At 35.3% G+C, this 25213-nt stretch overlaps 2 protein-coding genes across 4 annotated transcripts; both read right to left on the reverse strand.

The window, feature by feature from the left end:
• Positions 1–449: 449 nt before the first annotated feature.
• LOC142630622 (peptidyl-prolyl cis-trans isomerase FKBP17-2, chloroplastic) lies at positions 450–2761 on the reverse strand. Its single transcript, XM_075804644.1, has 3 exons — positions 2270–2761; positions 1034–1078; positions 450–929 (listed from the first exon to the last, which is right to left on the reverse strand). Exons 1-3 carry the CDS (start codon positions 2653–2655, stop codon positions 575–577), a joined length of 786 nt encoding a protein of 261 aa, XP_075660759.1. The 5' UTR covers positions 2656–2761; the 3' UTR covers positions 450–574.
• A 737-nt stretch (positions 2762–3498) lies between these two features.
• On the reverse strand, positions 3499–19353 carry LOC142631134 (putative serine/threonine-protein kinase SIS8). Of its 3 annotated transcripts, XR_012843524.1 has the most exons (14): positions 18727–19353; positions 16994–17431; positions 14212–14315; positions 12528–13804; positions 12376–12416; positions 11346–11414; positions 8664–8764; positions 7032–7110; positions 6831–6929; positions 6669–6737; positions 5612–5661; positions 5319–5495; positions 4076–4289; positions 3499–3637 (listed from the first exon to the last, which is right to left on the reverse strand). XR_012843524.1 is itself a non-coding variant. In XM_075805219.1 (13 exons), the coding sequence occupies exons 1-13, from the start codon at positions 19216–19218 to the stop codon at positions 4130–4132; spliced, it is 3156 nt and encodes a 1051-aa protein (XP_075661334.1). In that variant the 5' UTR covers positions 19219–19353; the 3' UTR covers positions 3805–4129. The 3 variants fall into 3 exon arrangements, 2 of the variants coding, with proteins under 2 accessions (XP_075661334.1, XP_075661335.1); XM_075805219.1 differs by lacking the exon at positions 3499–3637 and having other exon boundaries at positions 3805–4289; XM_075805220.1 differs by lacking the exon at positions 3499–3637 and having other exon boundaries at positions 3805–4289; positions 16994–17450; positions 18727–18865.
• Between the last annotated feature and the right edge of the window lie 5860 nt (positions 19354–25213).

A 25213-nucleotide genomic window follows, 5' to 3' on the forward strand; every position in this document is an offset into this window, starting at 1 on the left:
CCTATCTTCTATAACCGCTATTGGAAGTTAAGCACTTAGCAGCGATAAGCAAGGATTTGGTAGCATGTGGTCCAAATTACCAGCTCTTGCAGATAAATCTATTTTCTGGAAATTTCCCAAGTGTCGAGGGGGTTGTCCATGTACTCTCCTGACAAACGACCCTTACGTTCATGGATGATCTTCTATTCATGGACGATCTTCTCATGCTGGGCCAATCCTTGGTTCTGGACGACTCTTATGGACGAATTGGAGATGGTTTGATTTTTCGTTCCCCATCACTTCTCAAATAGTCCAGTCAGCCCAACAGTTATAAAACTTGTATATGTGTGTGTGTGTGTGTGTGTGTGTGTGTGTGTGTGGGGAAATGCTAAACCACAACTGGGGCTATTAAAGGAAAAGGTCAAAAACTAATGGATAAAAACAAATGTTCCACTGCTGATTCAATATGCTTTGGGCCAAAGTAACAATATTCTCCTTTTTCATTAGTTTAAAAACTTACCAAGCAAAAACATAGTAAATCAATAAGAAATGTCATATTTTACTGAGGTCATAATCTACCCATATACATTCAAACTCAAGCGGGTGCAATGGACACTTTTTCAACCTCAATAATATACTCAAGAGTTGCAAATGGGGGAATTTGCACCCCAGGACCTAAATCTGTTCCCTTCTCCCCAAACCCCAAAGTAGGAGGAATTATCACTCTTCTTTTACCCCCAGCCTTCATAGACCTTAATACATATTCTATCCCTTCACACATTCCCCTACTATATGGCCTAGACCCCATTACCAGAGCCAATGGCTTCTTGTCACCACCAAATGTATCCACAAACACTTCCCCATTGCCTTCTATTTTTCCCTTGAGATCGATTACAACCAGGTCCCCTGGCCTTGGAGAAGCTCCGCCCCCAACTCTCAACTCATAATACCTGGGGGGGTTGTGGGGGTGTGGGAATTGTACATGTTAGGACAATTATGTACTTCAAAGTTCTAAGGCCAATACTGTCAAGTTATGGACAATGAGAACTTTTACCTTATGCCATTTGGCAAGACCACTTCCTCTTCCTTTTCAACATTTCTGTAGAAGATAAATCATGGTTACTGGTTGCAGTTTAAAAGACCATACGGCTAAATTTACATATAAAGATCAAACCAATATGTGAGAAATCAACAAATTGAATTGATTCTTCCAATACAAAACTATACAATAATTAAAGCATATTGAACCTAGCCTAACCCTATTATAATCCTAGGAAGACTGGGTTGCTTGACCTATAAGTACACGTTTGAGCTTTACAACATATTTGGACCCAAAGAGTTCTATTATGTCTAATATCTCTCCTCGAACACAAGATGGCAAATTTAAGACAAGGTTGAGTTTGGACAAAAGCAAGCAGAAATGACCAGAAGCAAAGATGGAGCAAATTAAAATAATTTTCACAATACAAAACTATATACTAGTAGAGCATATTTAACCTAACACTATTGATCGCCCAAAGAATTCAACCAGCCTTAAAAAAAAAATTCTTCCCTAGTCTTAATGTCATGTCCAATCTCATGACAATAGTATAAGTCCTCATCTTTATCTTAACTTCTCCTATCAAAATTCCCCCAGGCCATACACTCCTAGCTACCATGCACGACTTGATTCGAACTTTTACCACAAATGCCCAATTTCTGAATTATTCGTTAGCTTCTTAAACTTTTAGTCTCCAAGAAAACTGTTATATCCATTTTAACTTGAGTGTCTCCTTTGTCAACCAACACTAGTGTAGCCATCAAGATATCATATGAAGAATTAAAAGCAACAAGGATTGATCCTAAATACCAATCTATTAAAAGCTTTGAGATGATCCCTGCTTTCTATCTCCATGTGTAGTTGACACAACTCTTTCTTTAAATACAACTAGTTTCGACATATAAATCTCATTTGATTTCTCCCATAATTCTTGAGAAGTCTCGTTTAGACACTCCACTTCTGGAGTAGGATTTGAATGGATAGTACTAAATGCCTTCCTACTAAGCTCTTCTTATTTATCGTTACACATAACATAATAGCTCATTTCTTTAACTTATCCTTTATTAATCTATTTTGTAACAAAATATCTTTAAATAGAGGTTTGGAAATCACTCAAAGTATCTTCCATCAAAGGGTTTCATGCACCTTGAACTTTTCCAAAAACTGAATCATCCTTCGACTTTTATTTAATATATATAAATATATGAAAACTGAATGGTGGCGGATAGTGAAGTTAGTTAGTTGACAAACCTAGTATTTGTTTCTTGTTGAGAGACTTCAATTCGGGTCTTAATCTGTTCAGAGATTACACCAACAGCTAGAAAGGCAGCCCATGCAAGGCCTGCACCAAGGCCAAACCGCCTGGTCAATGTGGAAGCTATCCAGTCTGTGCTATCAGCAGTGGCAGGCTTAGGCTTTATAGGCTTGAAGTCTTGTTGGACGTTAACTGAGACTGGTGCTTGTTGGTTGGATGAAGATGTACTTAGCTGTTGAGATGGTGCTGGAGATTGAGGTTGTGAAGGTGGAGTTGATGGAGATGGAGGAGTAGGTGGAGGTGTTTGTGATGATGATGAAGAAAACTGAGTTTTTGTAAGTGGGTGGGACATAAATGGTGGTGAGCCAAAGATGGAAGCCATTTTCAGGATGGAAGATTAAAGAAGCTTGGATAAGGTAGAGATATGAGAAGGAAGAATGTTGATTCCATGTTCACTGTAATTAGTAGGGCTTTGGTCCCTACCCTTTTCTTTTTTTGTGATTTGGTCCCTACCTTATCCACATATATTTGCGATAGATTTTACATTTTAGGTGGTGGGTCTCTCTTACTTTCTTTTCTCTTTTTATTTATTTATTTATTTATTTTGTTTGTGTGTGTGTGTGTTTGGCTGCATAAAAAACGTAGAGAAACTTGAAAACAATATTGTTACGTTTAAGAAAGGATGAACTCTTTTCAGTTTCAGAATGTAAAAGTGGGCTGCATCTACCTTGGAACAAGAAAAATTGGTTCTGATTGCACTTTCATGCCTTAAACCTAGATGAAACTATTGTAGCTGATATGAAACTATTTAATAACAACCAAGTAGGGATAGGGTTGCCAAGTAAAAATGACTATGTCCAGGATATGAAAGTGCCTTGTTGAAAGGCGAAGCTTTGGTCTAGTGCATTGGCTGCAACACGAAAACAACATACTTTTTTCTAGATGTGTTCTAGAGAGGGAATCCCCTTTTAAAATATTACTGTTGTTATTTATGATACAAACATGCTCTTTTGTAACAAAGGAATCATTAAGGATGTGTTATTGAGGAATGGTGATCCCTCTTTATAGTTTTTAATACGAATTTCCAGGCACCTTTAGAAGAATCAATTAGTTGTACTAGAATTGGATTTGGATCCCGTGTAATGGGATGCGGTAATTATCAATGACTGATATTGAGGGTTAAAAAAATTAACTTTCAATCTTTGATCAAAAGCATTTTTAACTTCTTCGTTTTTATGATCTAATTACTGAGATTGAATTTTTTTTTTTTTTTCACTCTCAATCTCAGTCATTAGGATGATATTCAATCTGCTCGAATTCTGATGAATTATGACAGCTTTGGGGTTTACCATGATCCGAAGCTCCTGAAAAAATTGTAAATTGCAAAATGAATTATGACAGCTCGTGAAAAATACTCTTAAAAATGTAATTTTTTTTCCTACCCACTATATATTTACAGCTTGGAACCAACGAAATTACCAAACCACCAACACCCCCAACACCCCCCCCCAAAAAAAAAAAACCTCTCCTCTTATGCCCAATGCTCCAGTCAGCAAAACGCTTATGCAACTACTCAATAGAACTTCACGTACAGCAAAAATTTCAAACATTGACTACAACAATTTCAATGGCTTTTTACAAACAAATACACAACCTTGACAATAGCTGCACTGTGAAGAATACCAGAAAAGAAAAAAGAAAAAAAGGAATTGAGGAAAAGAATCACAATCTCAAATTAGAGTAAATGTCGGGTCATGATTTTCAACCAGTCTCTTTCCCTTGCTTGTCACAAGAAATCTTACCAAATGTTGGCAGTCCAACGAGCAGCAAATCAGTTAGCTTGTTGACTCTCTCTTCTAGCCGGCTGGATCTTCTGCAACTTGTGATGGTTGAGGCCTTTCCCGGGCGCTACCAACTAATGCAGTTTGTCTAGGAACTTGAGAACTGGTTATGGGCTTCTGCAACGGCTTCAGAGCAGCCATGATCTCAGTAAACGATGGTCTCAATTTGGGATCTCTACAATGATTATATGGATCAATTATCAGGATCTCAAACTAGTGCATTTACAAATATAATTGACACACTGCATTAACCATGACAAACATAAGAATGGAATTTCTCCTACAAATTCACAACTTTAAGCTTTTAATCTTCTATTTTGTAAAATGCAAGGCTAATATCTTCTTGGGCAATGTATTTAATCATAAAACAGATTGAAGATCATGTTACCCATAGGACAAGAAGTATGTGGCCACTAGATGAGAATCGTTGTAACAACAGAAGCAATGATACTAGTATGTTGTGTCAAAAGGGTATTTGAATAGCACTACAACAGGATTAGATATGAACATCAATATGGTCTTGTGAAAGATCTTACAAAAAAAAAAAAAGCTGCTAGACAACCCCATACACAAAATATCTTCCTGGGATCACTTTTTATTATTATTTGATATATTCACATTTCTTGTCACAAAATGACAAGTTAAGATGCTTGCCTTTATGAGGTTCAAACCTCTACAAGTGAGCAAAAAAGAGAGAAGGCCCTTTTTTGATGGCTACAATATGTGAGAAGCGATCCAATGGCAATGAAGTTGGAATAAGAGACCGTGTATCAAGCAAGAGAAAAAGAGGAAGTTGATCTGCTTGGGGGGAGTGCTGGTAGGCTTCAAGTGTCACCGATTTGACTATTCTAAGTGGCCAGAGTGTAGATTGAGTGAGCGTGAGCAAGAGGAAATCAAGATTGTTGATCTAAGGTGACAATCCGATTTTTTTCCTCTTTTTTTTTTCTTTTCAATTTTTGGCCATTGTCTCTTAAATAAAAAATAAAATAAAATAAAAAACACCAAAAAGACACAAATGCAACCATGTCCCAGGCGTGTCCATGTCCAACATGTGTCTGATAGCACACAAGGGTTTTTTCCGTGTCTGCGCTTCTATAGTAGACTAAGGTAAGCCAACAAAAGAAAATGCCACTGGATTTTTTGAATCACAATATCAATATGTAAACAATTATTCACATGCATTCCTTAACCAAAAAATACTCACGTCTGCCAGCATTTCCGAATAATATCTGCAATGGAAGGATCCATATCATCTGGAATGTCAAGACGCCGATGTTGAAATCCAACTGCACCAACAACTTGCATTGGGTTCATTCCCCCCCACGGTTGTTGCATCGTTGAGAGTTCCCATAGTATGACCCCAAAGCTATAAACGTCACACCTGCAAGTTCAATTATACAATGTATTTATAAAAATAAAATAAAAAATCATAAAGGGTCCAAAACAAAGTACTAAAAACATATGTAGGAGAGAGAGACAGACAGAAAGAAGGCTTACTTTTCATTTGAAGGTTCATTTCTTAGCACTTCTGGGGCCATCCACTCAGCCTGAAGAGTGCAATACAAAATTAACTTATTCAAAACCTAGCCTTAATGGTTGCATGCTTGCAATCAAAGACCAATACAAACAAGTTGATAATCAAGAAAGCAAACATATTCAGGAAATTCATGAATACATATAGGCATGGCCAATGACTGCAATATTCATTATTTGTTTCACAAATTCTACGATATAGAGATTTATGCTTTTGAAACCATTGCACGTAACAAAGTTACTTCAATGGAAATAACTCCCCAAGTTCTAGTGCAATAGCACCAAAAACCTATTGGAGTAACTTACCTTTTAACATTATTAAATAATAATAATCTGACTATACCAACTACCACCAAAAACAGCCTTCATTATTTTTAGGCCTAACCAACAAGCTTTTATTTCAATGTTTGCCATCCCTATGAACACCAAAAGTACAGATAGTACACATGTCTTTTAAATATTTCATGATTAATTCTACAGTCATGAATACACTGTTATAAACAGTGAGTCCAAATGATCTTACAATTGAAGAACTTTTGGAATGGTTCTCTCTTTGTGATTTCCAAAGTTTGAGGAAAACATGCCAACTTTATTGCAAATGCATCAATCAATTTCAGCATTAAACAACATCAAAGCAAAACACCAATTCCCTTCACTTAGTCCTGACTCATATGCCACTTGCCATGCCAAAAAAGATGTCTAGTCACCCCCTACCCCCCACACCACACCTTTAATCACCACGAGAAGATCTACTGAATGCCTGGATACAGGCAACTAACAAGGAAAACGTTTAAAACAAAATGCAACAAATGTGTAGTATCAAGAAAAGCACAAAAGTCAATGCTTTACTATTATTGGAAGCATAAAGCAGGTGCATAAAAACAAGATATGAAAAAAGAAAAGAATATATAAATCAGTGAGGCATGAACATGATAGATCTGTTTGATAGATAGCCCAGAAAGAAAAAGATTTTGGATGGTTCAACTGGTGGAAGGAAAAAGAAAAGTTGTTATTGGCTTACCGTCCCTGCAGTTGACCTTGAAGAGAGAAATGTGCTATGTTTCATTCGTGATAACCCAAAATCGCACACCTGAACAGGCAGAATATTTTACATCATGCTGAATTAGGCATGGAAGACACATTAAATGTATTCAGCAATCACAGCAAAGAGTTAAGACACCACCTTCACAACCCAATTTTTATCAACAAGAAGATTTGGGGACTTCAAATCTCGGTGCACTATCATGGGAGAGCAGTTGTGCAGATAGTTCATTCCCCGAGCCTGAAAGCGTAATCATTCAAAAAAAGATATATCATATAAGTCACCGATTAGAGTAAATTCTGACTGAAATTGGAATAAAGAGCAAGAATGACAGGGTCATACAGCATCAAGGGCCATCCTCAAGCGCCTTCTTTCGTCTAATTGATTGTTGGGCCGATGAAGCAGCCTATACAAACTACCTCTGCAAAACATGAGCTGTTTTTTAACATTTGAATTGACATAACTCATAAGATCCAAGAGGCAATGTATCAAAAAGGAGCATACTGGGAGTGGAAGCTCTGAATAAAACAGAATCATAGTGGCAGATCATCCATTAACATTCTGTCTACTTTTTGAAAATGATATAGTTTTAGTAGATGAAATTAGATATAAAGTTAGCGTCAAGTTAAAAATTTGGAGAGATGCTTTAGAATCTAAAGGCTTTCAACTGAGCAAGACTGAAACAGGGTACATAGAATTTAAGTTTAGTAAGAGTAGAAAAAGATATGAAGGGGATGAAAGACTTAATGGTCAAGAGATAGCAAAGAGTGAATGCTATCGATATCTTGGATCAAGAATTCATAAGGATGGAAAAATTGAAGAGAATGTGAATCATAAAATAAGAGCAAAGTGGATGAAGTGAAGAAATGCAATGTGAATCATAGTGGCAGATCATCCATTAACATTCTGTCTACTTTTTGAAAATGATATAGTTTTAGTAGATGAAATTAGAAATAAAGTTAGCGTCAAGTGTAATAAATTTGGAGAGATGCTATTAAGAATCTAAAGGCTTTCAACTGAGCAAGACTGAAACAGGGTACATAGAATTTAAGTTTAGTAAGAGTAGAAAAAGATATGAAGGGGATGAAAGACTTAATGGTCAAGAGATAGCAAAGAGTGAATGCTATCGATATCTTGGATCAAGAATTCATAAGGATGGAAAAATTGAAGAGAATGTGAATCATAAAATAAGAGCAAAGTGGATGAAGTGAAGAAATGCATTGAGAGTATCATGTGATTGTAGAATACCCATTAAGTTAAATGAGTGTAGTTGAAATAAGAAAGTTACGATGGATAAGCGGAAATACTAGAAAAGATAAGATTCAAATTATAGAAAAAAATAAAATAAAAATAGCTTAAACATAGGGGCGACCCTATTGATGAAAAGATGAGGAAGAGACAATTAAGATGCTTTGGTCATGTGCAATAAAGAGCTATTAATGCACCAATGAGGAAGAATGGGTTGAAGAAGTTAAAAAATAAATAAATAATTTTTTTTTATTAAAAAGCATGTTAATTAAAGAGGTGATAAAGAATATGATTTTTGATAGAATAGAAAGGTAGTAAAAAAGCATGTGACCAACTTTGATAGTTTGTTGAGGATCCATATCCAACCCCAAGGATTTGGAACTAAGGCTTGACTTCTTTTTTTTTAACCAGTTCTCAAGAAAATCTCACAAGATGGAAAGTTGCAGAAGATAGAGTGGAAAAAACAGAAAACAGAATTAAGAAAGTTTAACAATTGTGAAAGGTATTTCTGCCTTAATCAATAATTTCCAAAAGTTGTACCATACAAGAGTCGCTTTTGATGCCATCTCATTGGCTATATATGTGCGTATTGATTTCATATTATATGTGGTATTGTACTATTAAGAGCTTTTTTCTCCCACAATTTTCAGTATAGCGCATTGACTTCCATAAATCTTTGATTAAGACCACGACACAGTTATGATCAGAAATAGAATGTCTGCATACCTGGGAAGAAATTCAGTGATGATTGAAAGATTTGGGGTACGTGTTACAGCTCCCATGAATAGAACAACATTAGGATGCCTGAGTCTTTTCATTATCCGAACCTTGCAATTCAGACACAAGTAAAACAAATTATGTCAATATAATCCTTATATACTTAGAGATACCAATGACAGTTAAATCCTAAAGGAAGCTATTTAGACATGTAAAAATGATGGTGGAAGAAGCTAGGTTCAAAACAAAAGAAAGGTAACAATTTTCTATGCAGACCACAAAAAATGACCTTCACATGGTTAGAGAGTGGAAAGAGTTTGCATGAATCATCACAGGTGCCCTATTCAAATTCATTATCAGAATTCTGAGAAAGATGTTCATATATCTCATCCCATAGAATTTTTATGAGAATCATATGCTCAATAAAAATAAGGCAATGATTGATCACAGAACATTTAGACAGCACATGCAGACTTATAACAGAACAGGTCAGATAAATAACTCTCATTCTGTATTACTTTAATGTGGTCTCCCATTAAGCTATATGTCAATCAGCCATGGATAATCAATTCAACACAACCTTGGATAACCTTATGCTTCATGGTCGTCCTTTGGCGAATTGTTGTTGTATGTGTTGTTGTAATGCGGAATCTGTGGATCACCTGTTACTTTTTTGTCCGATAGCTCATTCTTTGTGGATGTATATGCTTTGGTTGTTTGGGATCGATTGAGTCATGCCAGGTTCAGTTGTGGACTTATTATTTAGTTGGTATCATTGGCTTGGGAAGCATAGTTCTGATATTTGCAATTTGGTCCCAGACTGTTTAATGTGGACTATTTGGACTGAACGGAATCGGCGGTCTTTTGAGGATAAGGGGAAAACTGTAGTTCAGTTATTAGAGTCTTGCCAGCGGCCCCTCTTTGATTGGTTTCGATGTTGGGGTTTCTCGGATTGTTCTGCCCTTATGGATTTTCTTTCGTATATTAGAATAGATTAGGGGCTGCTTATGTCTTTTTGTTTCCTTTTTCATGTGTTCACCATCGTGAACTCTTTGTATTTTTCTCGCTTTTCTCTTATTAATAATATTCTCTTCTTACTTATAAAAAAAAAAAGATAATCAATTCACCACAGTAATGTGCGGGGTCAAGAATGGTGGTAAAGTAGATGAAAATCCCATTATCAATGAATTGAAGTGACACCTCACCAGCACATATAAAGAAAAAAATTATAGGGTAACTACATATTTGGTCCCCAGCCTTTGTATTGTATTTCAATTTGATCACTGACCTTTTAAACATGTCAATTTAGTCCTTAACATTTTGGTATCGTGTCAAATGGCCTCTGCCATTAAGTGAAAGACGAAAAATGCTGACATGGCTAATAGTGAAAATAAAATATTATTTTCATGCCCAGTAGACTGCCACATGTATTGCCACATAAGCAATTATCTTTGCTGCCAGTTTTTTTTTTCCAGTGCTTTATTTGATTTAGAAGTCGGGTATATTAGTACTTTTGTTATTGTCAGAAAGAAAGAGAATTGCATCACTCTAGCAAGATAGCTTTGGAAAGGTGTCCCTATTCTAGATTCTTCGAGAACATACTATTGGTCAGGTGTCCCTAGTGAGTTGTCCCTAACAACTGTCACTATTAGAATATTCTTTGTAAAATTTTGCAAATCTTCTCCTATATATATGGAGTGGATTGGGAAAGGGCTGAATATAGAAACCCCCCTTTTCTTTCATATATTTCTTCTTATTTGCATCTTCTTTTTCACTAACAGTCATGTAGGGTCTCCAGAAACTTTATTATAAAAGCAATTTGAAGCCAACTTATGAAAAAATGGAAGTTTGCGAAATTTTTATACAACCATGTGAAGCATTCAAACCCTAGGAGTGAATCCTAGAACCCTAGAGTGAATCTAGGTCTTTTCCTCTCCTGTTTCCCCCCTCTTCCTTCTCAGTTATTGGACTACAATAACTCAAATAACCTGAAATTTGAATGCTTTCGGCCTCCACCAAAACCCAAATTTAATTTCCCTAACCCTAATTCTAGTTTTGGAGATACAGTTATATCAGCCCCTTTTGTTCTACATCAAAAGATTAAATCCTAGAAAGTATGGATACTCCAACAAACCTGCCGTAATTATATCAAATACGTATCCAATACGGATCATTTTGGGATCCATAAATAAAGGGGAAATTTTCATGGATACAGCATGTACAGCACAAATACGTTTGGGGTAAAAAAAATTGAATTTTCTTGAGAAAAATGGGATTTTAAATGTATGTTAGTGAAGACATATTTTACAAAACCCATGTACTTGTTTCTTTTTAGATAAAATTCTTGTAAAAAATGGAGGTTTAAAGGTAATATAAGGTCCAGTGCTTTCGATGATTTAAAAAGCACAAGGAAATAAATTAAATTTACCTCTTTCTAATAGTTTAAATTTTAAGGACATGCAATTTATCATGATATAAGAAGATGAAATCTTGTGTTTGAATTAGGAGAATTCCCACATGGTTTAATACCACATGTTAGGCCACCACATGGGAAAAGTGTTGGGGCCACATGAAAGGAGGAGTGTTCAAAGAAGTTAAATTCACCATTACCAAATAGCTTAAGCTTCTACACAATTAGTAATTTATTAAAAGAAAGCATGCAAAGAGGTGAAGGGGGAAGACAGATTCTACCTCACTTCTGAACTCTTCAAGTGAGTCACCAGAAATAGCTTGATCTAGAAATCTCTTCACAGCCACTTCCTGTAAAACCAAACAGGGAAAATAAGTTCAAAATATAAACCTTCCAAAAATGGGAATTTGACCAAAAAATAAATTCCCAAAACAAACAAGGTATTGGTGAGATATGGCTAGACAGTTTATTTTTCTATTCTAAACTATAAACTAAATAAAATTCCCAAAAAAATTCAGAAAATAATGTTATATTAAGCATTTCTATTAAGTATTTCAGGGAAAGGAAAACGGTGGTCATGATGCATCGGGCTTCAAATATGTAAACAGAAAGTCCAAAAACACCTCAAATTATTCAATTATGGGTAAACAGTCCAGAGATAGACACAACAAGATAAAATAAGCAAAGTGCAGTTTACAGATTAATGTATTACTCGAACATCATATGTTAATTAAAGCTTATGTTATAATTTAAGTTAAAATTTCCTGGTGCAAGATCGATATTCAAGGGGACACCATTTAAAGTAATCAAACATTGCTTCCATATAAGCAGAACAGAGCTTAGTAAATACCTGAAATTCATTGCATATAAACAGAAATAGAAAGTCTAAGTCTTGGATTTGCAGAAATTCATATTTTCAGGTTCATTCATATTTCAGCCATATCCCAATTTGTTTTGTTTGGTGTCAAATTTAGTACTTGGAGCCTGTAGGCCACCAATTTTGATTGTACAAAACCCTAAACGCTAAATGAAAGGGCCATCCTACATATTCCCTTTTTTGCAAACAGTATTTCTCTGGTCAGTGTCACATGTAACATATTCTTTTCAGACTGCATATTTGGCTTACATTTCTCGTGTTATTATCCATTCCCACATCTTGCAAAGATAACCATAAGCCATACAGAGGCTTTCTAACCCCACACAGCCAGCACAAAATACATAACATCTCCCAAAACAAGGCAAAACATAGACACCATAATAACAAACTAAGGATGCACCACGATCATTCAAGGTCTTCATGATAAAACTTACAGTTCCATGCCAGTCTCCACGATAAACCTCCCCATATGATCCTGCAGAACAAAGAATGCACCAAAAATATCAAATTACTCACTTGCGAAAAACATCCGTAATAATATTTTTAAATTAACAAGAAGTACATGAACTTGATGGCACAAGCATACCAAGTCCGATACGTTCACCCAAGGTGATTTCCTCCCATGGAATCTCACATTCTGCAACTTCATCAATCGCACCATCAGATTTTGTACTATCATTACCTGCCGATCTATCTGATATTCTCTCGCCCTCTGAATTGGCTCCAGAAGCATCATGCTGCCGGTCACCACTACCACGTGTCTCAGAACTGGAACCATCTGCATCTCCATCACTTCTTGCACCCTGCTCGTATTGCTTACTAACAGCTGCAGTTGTTGCTACCACAGCTGCAGCAGTAGCAGTGGCAGCAGCTGCTACAGGAAGTTCAAGATTGGAGTCAGTGCTTGACTTTGCAGCAGCAACTACCATTGAAGATGCTACAACAGCAGCTGCTGCTGCTGCAGCAGCAGCTACAGGCACATTTTTTGTATATTTTACAGGAGTCACTTCAGATTGTGATGAGATCAGCTGTCCAGTTACTTCTGCTGTATCAAGCGGAAAGTTAATCCCAAAACCTTCCACCGGTTTAAAATGCTCTGGTTGACCAGAAGAATTACTTGCTTTAGAGTGCACTCTGTGAGGAGGTAGAGGAGGCAAAAAGCGAGCAGGACCATGATCATCTTGAGCTTTGATTTCTTGAGTTCCAAATCCCTGCTTATCTTCTTCCCTATCTTCAGTCGGGGACTTGGCCTCAGCTGTCATCACATCTAACTGCTCAGAATAAATTTCAGTAAACAAGTTTCGTGGAGCAACAACACCGCTCTCAAGTAGCACATCGTGAAGTTTCTGAGCTAATTGTGGATTCTCTTTGGCAGCATCAATCATGTACTGTGAAACATCTTTCACTTTCATTCTACGTACGGCAGGGGAGCTAACACCTTCAGTCCAAGAAGGAGATCTTGCATGCATGTAAGGATAATTAGGCCGGCCAGGAGCCTCCCGCACTGGCACCTTCTCTACACTGGAGGGATTTCTAAAATCTTCTGAGGAAACCTTCTGCTCTTCCTCAATTTTAGTTGGCCTGTTTATATTTGCAGAAGAAGTGAAATCGCTTCTATCCTCAGATTCTTTTCCTAAAGCAGCTAAATTACTGACCCTAGACCTCTTCTCAAATATCCCAAAGTCTGAATGTTCTTCACATGAACTCCCAACCCCACTGCTTGAAGAGGCCATATGAGAGGAATCAATATCTCTAGAGAAAGGACTGGCTGAATAGAAAGATTCGTCATAGTCTATATGCGACCCAGCTGCATCAGATGGAATAAGTGTACCAGGATCTGCCATTAGATCAACAATATACTCCCTGAAATTGACATTATCCACATCTTAAAAATGGAAAACATTTTCCAACCCCGAATGAAAAATAAAATAAAAAATACAGTGACAAATTATGCAATTTTCAGCTCTGGCCTCTGGGATCATTTCCAGCACTATTTGATAAAGGGAAAAAATACAACTACAAGTCCACAACTACACATATGCAAATGCAATACTATAACACTAATATATAGTCACTGAATAAGATTCTAACTAAAATATAAGTATATAACAGCATTGAATAGTGAATTAACTGAGTGAGAAAGAAGAAATAAGCACCTCATATATGCATACCAAAGTCATGTTTCAGAGAACAGAAAATAGATAACTAAACTCAGACTAATCCAACTGACTTGACTGTATCACCAAACACAAATTTATAATACCAATTACCTTCCATCATCAATCTTTACAAAGTTCATTGCCACATCATCAGAACCCGTGTATTGCTGCCCTTTCACCAATCGGCATGGGAAACCCACACTATCAGCCAAGACCTACACAATAAAATGTTAAAGAAAAGAGAAACTAGTGCAAGGCCAGGATTTCAAACAACAAGGAAAACTCATCAAACAAGAGCTAGTGAAGTACGGAACCATATAAAACAAGACAATCAAATAACCTAAGAATAATAACAAAGTTGTGGGATTTTGGTGCAATAAAAAAATTTGTAGACACATTTTTAGTGCAATAAAATAAGGCTATTGAAAGAACAAAGAGAGAGAGAGAGAGAGAAATAAAATCCAATGATTTAAGACAGCTGACTTAAAGGACAAAAACAGCTTCAAACAAGCATACCTGCTAACATATCAGAAATGATATACAGGATGCTGCAATAAAAAATCTGCGATCAAGCTATTCACCTTTACCTTCTGAAAGAGGTAACCTAAATTTTAACTACAATGGAGAAGTACTTCATGCACAATTACTAAAAGTATGTGCATACTGAGGAGTTTATTTGATCTGGTCCACATTTCTTATCATAAGTCGACTTTGCTAATGTAGGTGTTGGGGAGTTGGGGAGAAAAAACCTTGGGAGACTCCAATTGAGTAATTAATATAACATATAGGGGCACTGCTTAACCCAAAAGCTTAATCTTATGAGCTTGGGCCCAACAATATCATATTAACCACTCACTCCTCATTATTATTCAATGTGGGAGTTCACTCACACATGTATTCCCAAAAATCTCCCTCTCACGTGTGAGTCTTTTCCTCTCTGTAGGCCATGAACAAGTCCTACTGACTCACCTCCCCCCTGCCTTATGAGCTTTACCTATACCAGTACGTCATCCATAGGAACCACGTGTGAACCCTGCACACTAATCCATGGGAACCTTGCACTTTACCTTGATTTAGCACCATTGACAATGCTCCTTTGTTGGGTCTTTTTCCAAGATCGTTGTGTGGGCCTTTAGGCTTACTTTTTCCTTGCTCCAATTGCAAAGGTGACCCTGAACTCTTTGTCCCACCCTGAGCCCTCACACAACTTGTTGGGGAAATAACACCTTGCCACATGTCACCCTGAGCTCCAATACCACTTCTTGTGAAGATAACACCATGGGGAGACTCCAATTGAGTAGTTAACATAACATATAGGGACACCATTTAACCCAGAATCTTAAGCTTATGAGCTTGGGCCCAACAATATTATATTAACTATTCACTCTTCTCATTATTATTCAATGTGGAACTTCGCTCACACAAATAACCCAAAAGTAAGCCAACAAATACTTATTCCATTTCATCTTCACATGTCTGATGCAGAACCTAGGTTTGTTCTTGAGTTATCTTTTTTCAACTCAAGTACCTCAAGCAGAGTGTTCCTCACATGGAGCATGAAGTTCATCACCGCCCAATGAAAGATATTAACAATAGCTTATAAGGTTGTATAAAAATGAGAGGCAGAAAAGAGAGCAATTAATGCATCACAAATTCAGACAAGAAGCATAACTGCAGTGCATGATGCAGCCACCACCTCTGAGTCCTTCATTATTTTTTCTGGCTAGTACCCTTGGGTCTTTTTTTGGATTGGGGGGGGGGGAGGGGTGAGTTTTCCTGGTTCCAGTTGACAGTTGACAATTTAATAAATTCCACGTATTTTCTTCAAAATCAGGAGGTGGTTATGAACCACTTTTGCTCTTTAGCCATCATTATAAAACCTGCCTTAGCAATATGTTATATCAGGTTGTTCAATGTGGTATAATTGCAAGGGTCCAGTCAATCTTAAAATGGAAAATATTGACCCATTGTAACAAGCATCCAATCTTCATATCTCAAGGCATATCCTAAATTATGCTTTATGTTCAGATATCCTAAAATGATCTCGGAAAATTAAAGGAAACCTAAGAATAAACCTAGGAAGCAGCAAGATAAGGTGGAAAATATAAACACAGAGAAGATAATGTATCTAAATATGGATCTAAGTGGCTCAAAGGCAGACCACAGATAGTAGGAATGCTGTTATATGCAAAGTTGAGAGAATGCAACAACACCGAATCCCTAAATTTTCACAAATGGGATAAATACTCTTATTTGGCACTGCAGTAGATTACCATCCAAATCATTATGTCTCTGCACCCAAATCTTAAGGATGGGCAGAGACTATAGAGTGGCTAACCACAACATTCTTGATGAATAATGGAACAACCGCAGTCGTAAAATTTATAAATCATGAAAGGTCTTTGACAATGTAAGCATCAGATTCTCTAACAGGGCCTTCATGAGAAAAGACATCAGAGACTTAGCATGGACAAGGAAAGCATTTCTGAAGGGAATAAAAGAAGTATAGGAATAAAATAGAACCGGCAACAACAAGAACCTGATTACACGATTGCATATAAATTGCACTTTTCTCAAATTTTCTCAGTCTTCTTAGTCCGTCATTTCCAGTCTGAAATATATTCATCCTTAACAACGAAGTGTCATTTTGCTCATGCAATCATATTAATTCAAAAACAGCTACGAAATTGATATAATTAAATTATCAGAAGTACCAATAGCATTTTCATCATGAGGGAAACCAAGGCTGTGAGAATGTTGCTTTTGCTTAGACATTTTTGTCAAAACCATCCAATAGGAATCTCAAATATGGGAATCAAACGCTCCCAGATCACATTAACATATCAATGTAACTTAAGTTTTGAACCATAAAGGAAAAAAGCCAAGCACGTACCTTAAACAACAACGCTCGGTGACGAGCCAATCCAACTTTCAGAGAACCAAGCGGCAAAACCATGCTACCAAGGGTTGCTTTTAAATTGTAACTGAGACTTCGCCATGCTCTCAACATGTTCTCAGGATTCCCAACTGGTCCACCCATAGAGTCAGCAACTAAAATAGCAAGCTTTCGCACCAAATCACTACCTAGAATAACTAGAGAATTGGACCTTGATTTGACAGCCATCTCTAGAGCCTTCTGTTCAAGTTTCAACAAATTAGCATCAGCAACCCTATTGACCAAAACGGCTTCCCAGGTGACACCGTCTGACACTGGTGTTCTTTGCAGATCAACAAGGGATGGCATTTTTTCTGTGGCTGATTCAGTCATAACTCCGTACAGGTCATAGAAACCATCCAAGATCTTGTCATCATAGCTAAGAGAATTGTAATTCTGTGAAGCATGGATAAATCTACGATATGAGATAGGTTAGAAAGGCATAAACATGACAAAAATGAGAAACAAAGTTAAATAGAGTAATCTTGTACAATTATGTTAGTCTCCAATTTGTCTTTTAAAAAATAGATATATTTCAAGCTCTCAGAAAATGTAGGAGATTTTTTTTTTTTTTTTTAAATAGCAATAAAAAGATCAAATGCTTCAGTTTTTCTCATCTACTTTATTCTGAAATATGAACTAGTAAGGAAAGGGGCAATTGGCTTTGTTGGAAGTATGTTTTTAGAAAGAAGATACAAAAAGTCACAAATAATGCAAATTACACAAGTTGGTAACTCCTTGACAGAACCTTGTGATGTTATTATTCAAATGTTAAACAAAAGCAAGAGGCAGGAAGCTCAACTAGTTGCTAGTTGTTCTCAGTGACAATTGCACATCAATATAAAGAGATCATGGTGAGACATGGATTTCAATATTTCAATAATTTGTCATCTTAAATTGGATTGGCATGAGAGAATCCTTGGAACAGAAAGGGTGAAAACTAAAATTACAAAAATGAAAATGCATGTGAACCAGAATATAATATACACATGTATGTACATATAAGTAACTGTGCTACAATGCCTTTAATGCTGAAAAGTGTTTACCAAGAAACACAAGAACTTAAAAAATATAGCTAAACAAATTAAATCTAAACTAGAGATTGGTAAACAGACAACCCATTCTGCCCATTCTGCCTATGCACTTTCTTTCAATGTAAAGCAGCTTTGATGGTGACTCTCAACAACATTTCTTACACTATTAAAATGCAACTAACATTAAATTGGTAGATGTTTCTGACTTTCATCATAGGTAATAGTGTTAAAAGGCAAAGATCACAGGAGGTATGAGGATGATAACGACGCTGTGCCAGATCTTTTTCCTAGTTTCTTTAACAGCTTTTCAAGTCTAATGCATAAAAATGTTTTCACATGTCTTTTAAAAGACCATCCAGTTTATCCAAAAAAACAAAAGCAAACTTAAGGAAGCACCATATGCATTTATGGACAGAAACAAAATTAAACTGTTTTTAGGCACATATTTTTTCTGACATCCATATCATTTTGTATGCAGCAACAAGTGAGTTGACTACACCACAAGAAATTTAAACTTAGGCTATAATTGAAGGTTGGACAATAAGCAATTATGCCCCCAACAAATTCCTATAATGTATTGTGATTATAAGAACTATGACTGCAATATCAAGTCAACCAAATTGAAATCAGTAAAAATAAGAAGAGACAAGTGCTTACCCAGTATCGGTAGGCAACAACTTCGGCTGGAGTATTATCAAGAGCACAGGAGCCTAAACTGATCTGCTTTACAGCCTCGATCTGAACTGCCTCAGGATCCTCCTTGGCACTCAACTCTAAAGCCAATTGTATCTGATACTCTTCCTCTATATCCGGATCCCTCGAGTTACTAGAACCCGAATCGCGCCTAACTGCATCCAAAGGGACATCTAAACCACCAGTACTAGCTGAATCAGATGGTTCCATTTTCTCTCCTCTTCTCTCATTCGAAGATGATGGAGGACTGGGGCTGCGTCTATTAGCAACTGAATTCAACCAACCTGAAAGCCCTGAGAGAGGTTTATGCTCAAAATTATGATGGGGCCTAGAGTGCAAAATCCTATCAGGGGATGACCCTTCATTGGGCTTGTTATTTCCCTTTGATGAAGTAGACCCTTCTGCATCTTCTGATTGATTGGACATGATATGAAGCTTCTTAAAAAAGTTCTTCATACTAATATTTTCACTAAGCTAAAGTTTTGAATGCTAAAGAAGTAAAAATATGGCCATAAACCACTCCATTGTCTTGACCAAGCATGAAATCACAACCACTATTCCACCAAAAAAGAAAAGTTCACACTCATACAAAAAGCCCCTTTTTTCCAACACTTCCCATCCCTTAAACCCCACAAGTGACCCCAAACCAACCTCTCAAATCCAAAAGCTACATCAACCATTACATGGCAATACCGATACCCAGTTAAGCTCACACAATATTAAGAGTACCCCAGATGCTTGAATTGATAGCTAACACCTTCCTTATTACAGAAAGACCAAGCCTTGAACATAATACAGAAACAAACAAGTATTCAATGAAAGAACACAAGCTATACCAATATCAGAACTTCCTGATCTTTTTATGACCTTGAAGAAACAGAACAATCAGAATGAATGAATACCCAGATGAGAAAAAGAAAGAAAAATTGGATCTTACTTGGATATGGAGAAGAATAAGTAGAAGTAGAGAACATAGAAAAGATTGAAGTGTCTATTGGGGAAGTTTGAAAAAGAGGGCAGGTAGTAACACAGGCTGAGACAGCAAAGACCAGCAAGTGGAAGAGAGAGAGAGTAGGACCTCATAAAAAAGAATGACCCACTTGAGTTTGAGGCACAAGGATTTCACGGTCCCAGGAAAAAAGGTTAAATTGGTGGGAAACACAACCAACTGGCTCTGTCTCTCTCTCTCTCTATCTAAAAAGCTAAGTAAAGCTTGGACTTGTTGGAGTACTCAAATCCTAAATTACTGTGGTGGCATAAATAAGTTGGAATTAAAACTTTTGTACAGAAATGGAATATTGAATGATCAAGTTGATGGGAAAAAAATCATTCTTTGCAACTCAACTTTGGCTATTTCGAGTTGTTACTTTGATTTTGTCCTCTCATAAATACCTCTTTTGTAACTAGATGACAAAACAAAAAACAAATTGAGGAAAGTGGTAAAATCAAAATTTCACTTCAGCCCCGAAATCAAGCCAATATTTCAGGACCAACGGCTCATATCAATTTTTGCAATATACACGCAAAATATATATATATATATATATATATATATATATATATATATATATTTCATTCCCTAAAAAACTAAAAAGTATAAAGTACTATATATCCGAAAACATTTAGAGAAGTCAAAAGGTATGACCAACTTGTAAAAGCTGCACGAGTTTTAAGAAGGAGAGGGAGAGACTAACATATTCCCCGTATATTTTGAAGGTATAAAACTCTGTCATCAAGTCACTTCTTTGCGTTAAAACCCATTTTGCTTTCTCTCGTGTGTATTTATTTTTCAAAAATAAAAAATAAGTCAATTTTTATTTTAATAAAAAAAATTTAAAAACATTTTCTATACTAATGTTTTAGAATGTTAACCTAGCAGCTCAAATTATTTTTTCTCTAAATTTGTAAATATTTTATATATAGAGAAGTATCAATTAAATTACAAGACTTTTAGCATATTAAGATCTTAAGATATCCGTTAACTTCTTTTTATTAAAAAAGTGGCAAGGCGCAACATTATATATATATATACATATCTTGTACGTGGAAAATAATTTTATATTAATATGCTTCCATTAAATCGAAAATTATTTCACGTGCTCACTCTATGGAACGGGCCTCTTACATCATAGGCTTATCCTCCATTAACAAAGGACCCACCAGCTTGTGAGAAGAGATGCTTTCTCCTTTCAAGCTAAGGTTGGTTTAGGGTCTCCATGTCTCGAAGGTATGACAAAATTTTAAGTTTATCTCAATTTTTAATATAATATCCCTTTGACTTTGTATTCTTTTTTTTTTAATGAAGATATTGCCAAATTTTAGTATATACAATTAGTGTTCTTGAGCTCAAGTTACTTTTGCGTCCCAATTAACCCAAACAACCAATAATTACACATGTATCAACAAAAGTTGAAAGAAGGTATTAATTCAACAACAAAAAAGTTTCCTATTTCAAAAACCTTATACCTCAATGATGTTATCTAATTATCACTAATAGGAGAACTTCGATTTAAATTTCCCCTCCCCTACTTCATTATAAGCAAAACAAAAAGCTTCTTACAGGAGCAATTTGCATGCAATTATGACAGATTTGCTCATTATCTTTTCTTTTCTTTTTTTTCAGTCAAATTTTTATGTTTGCAGTGCAAAATTAAAAAAGTAAACATAAATATTCAAGTAGACAAAGTTAAAAACCAGTAATAATTAATAACTACTGCTATTTTATTGTAGGTGTTGGGTTATACGTGTGAGTGAAGTCTCACATTGAATAATGATAATAAAAAATAAAAAAAAAGTAAATAATATAACACAATTGAGCACATACTCATTGAATTTAAGTCTTTTAAGTTAAAATATGTCTATATACGTCATATTAGATACTCAAGGAAATTCCCGATATTTTTATCTTCCCAACAGTAAACCACGGTTTAGATCTATCAGACTAGCATTCTTGTCTCTGGAAACATCAACCCTCACAGGTAAATGACAATGACTTTTTTTTTTATAATCAAATTGACAATGACTTGGATGCACCTTTTCAAAGGCTTTACTTGCTCTGATTCACTAAAAATGATTACTTTGAGCATATTTTCATGAAATTCTTGAATCCTTAAATCCAATATATTTTAAGGTTGATATTTCTTATTTATCTTTATCCAAATTAGGGTGGTAACAAAAAAAGTATTGATGATCAGGATAACACGAATACGAATTGATGCACTTTTCTGTTTTGTCCTATTAGGATGCCCTAATTAACAGGGATCATAGGGAGCTTTCTCAACCTCTAGAAGCTACTTTATTTTTATAATCATAATAATTATGTGTTTTCCCAATTGAAAGTGATGATAGAAAACTTCTCTGCCTATCAAAATTATATTATTTTCTTTTTAAAGAGAAAGCTGATTATTATGTAGAATTACAATGAAGGACTCAAAAGTTTTGAGAAAGTCAAATCCATAAACAAATCGATATGAGGAAGTGGCCTACACTTTATCCAATTAATAATGCCAATATTTTTTAAGATTAGGGTGAGTATAAAGCAAGTAGCACTTGATATGTTAGTAGAAGCACATTTATCTTGAAAATGTAATTGTTTTACAACAAATATGAACATTTGGGTATTGCGTTTTTGGCTGAGCGTTTTCTGTGTTTTTTTTTTTTTCTCTTCCTCAACGCGCGTCTAGTACTATCCATTGAACAGTGATTTCAGGCTTATGAACAGTGTCAAATGCGTGAACAGTAATTTATTATTATTTTTTTATTATTTTCAATTTTCAACAAAATAAGCCGTATTCAAAGTTTCAAACGGACCCTAGGTACCCTTTCATGATAAAAAGTTAGAAAACAAAAAATGACTCACGTCGTACGACCTAATTTTTTTCTTCTTTTTACTGTTTTTACTTTCGTTTTCTTTTTTTCTTTTTTTGTGTGTCCTCGGATTGTTTTTCTTTTAAGTATTAAGCTTTAGTTTGAGAAGATTGGTTTGACCCGTTTGTGCCATTCAAAAGAGATTTCTTTCGGTTGTCTACTTGTGGGAATATGCTAAAAATGTTTATGGTGAAACGGCTAGCAAAATGTACTGATTGACTGCAATTTTGCAGGAGTATGAATAAAACTTTTGATTCTGGGTTCTCAAAAAAAAAAAAAAAAAAAAAAAAAGAGAGAGAGAAACAAGTAACAATTAATTTTGGCTAGTAAATGCTTCACTATTTATGTTCTTAGTTCTCTTTCTTGTTATTTTCAAATTTCCATCTTCTCATTACTGAATTTTTTTTTTTTTGCTTTTTGTTCCTCAGCATCAAGTTAGTTTTACTTAAAATAAGCAAATTCTGTCATGTCATGGTTGCAGGAGCCTATTCATCACATAGAGCTCTAAGGACATTGTGGCAAATTAAGATATGGAACTTTACTATTTGTGAAAAATAATAAATAAGCAAGTTTTTTTTTGAGAGAAAAAAGCAAGTTGATAAGTTAATTCAATAATAATTCCATAATAAATGAGGTTTAGCACTGCATTAAATTTCGTTGAGCCATATATTCTTCTTACTAATTGTTGGAGCATTTTAACATTAAATAATTAAAATAAATAAATGTTATAACATAAATGTAAAGATGTGGGAGTGAATGTGGAAGATGAGGAGTTAGTGAAAATATTTAATCCCACATTGAAAAGGAGAGAGAATATTTTGTTCTTTTTAATTGTGATGATTAATGAACTAACATGAATTGTCTCAAATATTGGGTCAGATACGTGCGCAAAGGGTGGTGAAGGATAGAGGTGTCAAATTTGGAAGTGAATCTTGGCAAAGAATGATGTTTTTTTTGGTGGAGTTTTGGGCTTTAACACTTTATGCAGAGGTTGTTCTAGCCATAAGATACGGGCTTGAATCTCCTTAAAAGTGTTATTTCCATTATCATTGTGTTTGCACCAACACTAATCAACAATTATTACAATATTAGGTAATCCCATCATATATTTGATCCACCCAGATAAGATACCCAAAAATTAGAAAGAAGAGTAGTAAGATGATAATATTGTTTTCATACTGTCAAATAGCATGTACACAACACAACACAATTTTATTCCTCTTGCAAGGCTAAAAAGAGTGGAATATGCAGGGGCAACTAAAACAAATTAAGCCTTACTGTTTTCGTGGATCCAACCGACTCATCTGCATTCACATATAGTGCATTAAAAAAATATATTCAAAGAAACATATAGTAATATTTTTATGCAAAAAAGTATGCAATAATAGTATATGCTCTTCGGAATTTGCAGAAGATGGAAAGAAAGTGAGACCCTCCATTAAGTAAGTCTCTCGCTTCCACCCCACCAATTCTGCTCAATGATTCATATCAAAGATTGTGGGGTCAAAAGATTTGTTTAATGATATACTTCTCTGAAATTCTTCTAAAGCACAGAATAGGCAAATTACCTTATTCATATTGATATATATATATAGCCATATTGGGCATGTGCCTTGCTGTAAGGGCACCTAGAAGTCAGGAATATTCATATCCAAGTATTAAGGGCGATCCTATTGCATTGCATGTACGACAGTATCTGTGTTGCTGTTTCTTTTCAACTAACATGATGGGTATGGACGGACTACCCATGTGTAAACTATTAGCCAATAAAGAAATCCATAATCACAACCAAGATCACTTAGTTTTTTTTGGGTTCTAGTTAGTTCAATTTGTAAAGTTTTTGATAGTTGAATAAGATATTTAAGATTCAATATTCACTTGCACTAAACAGCGATTGGTATCTTAGTCTGATAATAAATATTTATCATTATAAACGCGTTTTAAAAAATATTAAAAAGTACTAACTAGTTAAGTTACAAAACTCCTGACATTAAAATAGTTTATAATTGATCTTTTGAAACCAACCAATTCATGGTTATCATATCAACAAATAGTGATAGGAAACTCTTTTCTACCTCTTAGATTATGTTTGCATTTCGTTAAGACAGGATTGGTTGATTCCCTAGATTTTAGTAAAGAACAAGAAAATTAATGATTCATCAAATCATCAACCAGCTAACTGTGTTTTAACCTCACAACCATATTTGATATTTAACTATTTCAATCGCTTTAGCAAACAAGTCCAATAACTTTATTTTACTCTATTTTACTCTATATATATATATAGGGTTGTGTTAACGGGCACCGTAAGGTGCCCGTTAACAACACAATTTGGGTAATTTTTTTAACTTTGGACACTTTTTCAGTTTTTGTTAAAAAATTTTTATTTCTTTAGGCAATTTTTTGACAGCTTTTTTTTCTATTTTTAAATAAAACACAAAAAAGTAAATGTTAACAAGCACCGCACGGTGCTTGTTAACATTTCCCATATATATATATATATATAGAAATGTGATTATATATGGTGGGGTTTGGGTGGCGCATGAAAGAACATTTTTATATAAGACGTCAAATCTAGATACAG

This window comes from Castanea sativa, chromosome 4 (assembly GCF_040712315.1).
Source record: "Castanea sativa cultivar Marrone di Chiusa Pesio chromosome 4, ASM4071231v1".
In the NCBI taxonomy this organism is placed as follows: domain Eukaryota; kingdom Viridiplantae; phylum Streptophyta; class Magnoliopsida; order Fagales; family Fagaceae; genus Castanea; species Castanea sativa.

Excerpts from the sequence above, each read along its gene's own strand:
- LOC142630622 (XM_075804644.1), bottom strand. The coding sequence starts at position 2,655 with ATGGCTTCCATCTTTGGCTCACCACCATTTATGTCCCACCCACTTACA. Across the intron at positions 1,079-2,269 it reads CAACAAGAAACAAATACTAG|AAATGTTGAAAAGGAAGAGG; the intron begins GTTTGTCAACTA and ends TATCTTCTACAG. Across the intron at positions 930-1,033 it reads GTCTTGCCAAATGGCATAAG|GTATTATGAGTTGAGAGTTG; the intron begins GTAAAAGTTCTC and ends CAACCCCCCCAG.
- LOC142631134 (XM_075805219.1), bottom strand. The coding sequence starts at position 19,218 with ATGAAGAACTTTTTTAAGAAGCTTCATATCATGTCCAATCAATCAGAA. Across the intron at positions 13,805-14,211 it reads GTAAAGATTGATGATGGAAG|GGAGTATATTGTTGATCTAA; the intron begins GTAATTGGTATT and ends TGTCAATTTCAG. Across the intron at positions 8,765-11,345 it reads TTGAAGAGTTCAGAAGTGAG|GTTCGGATAATGAAAAGACT; the intron begins GTAGAATCTGTC and ends CTGAATTGCAAG.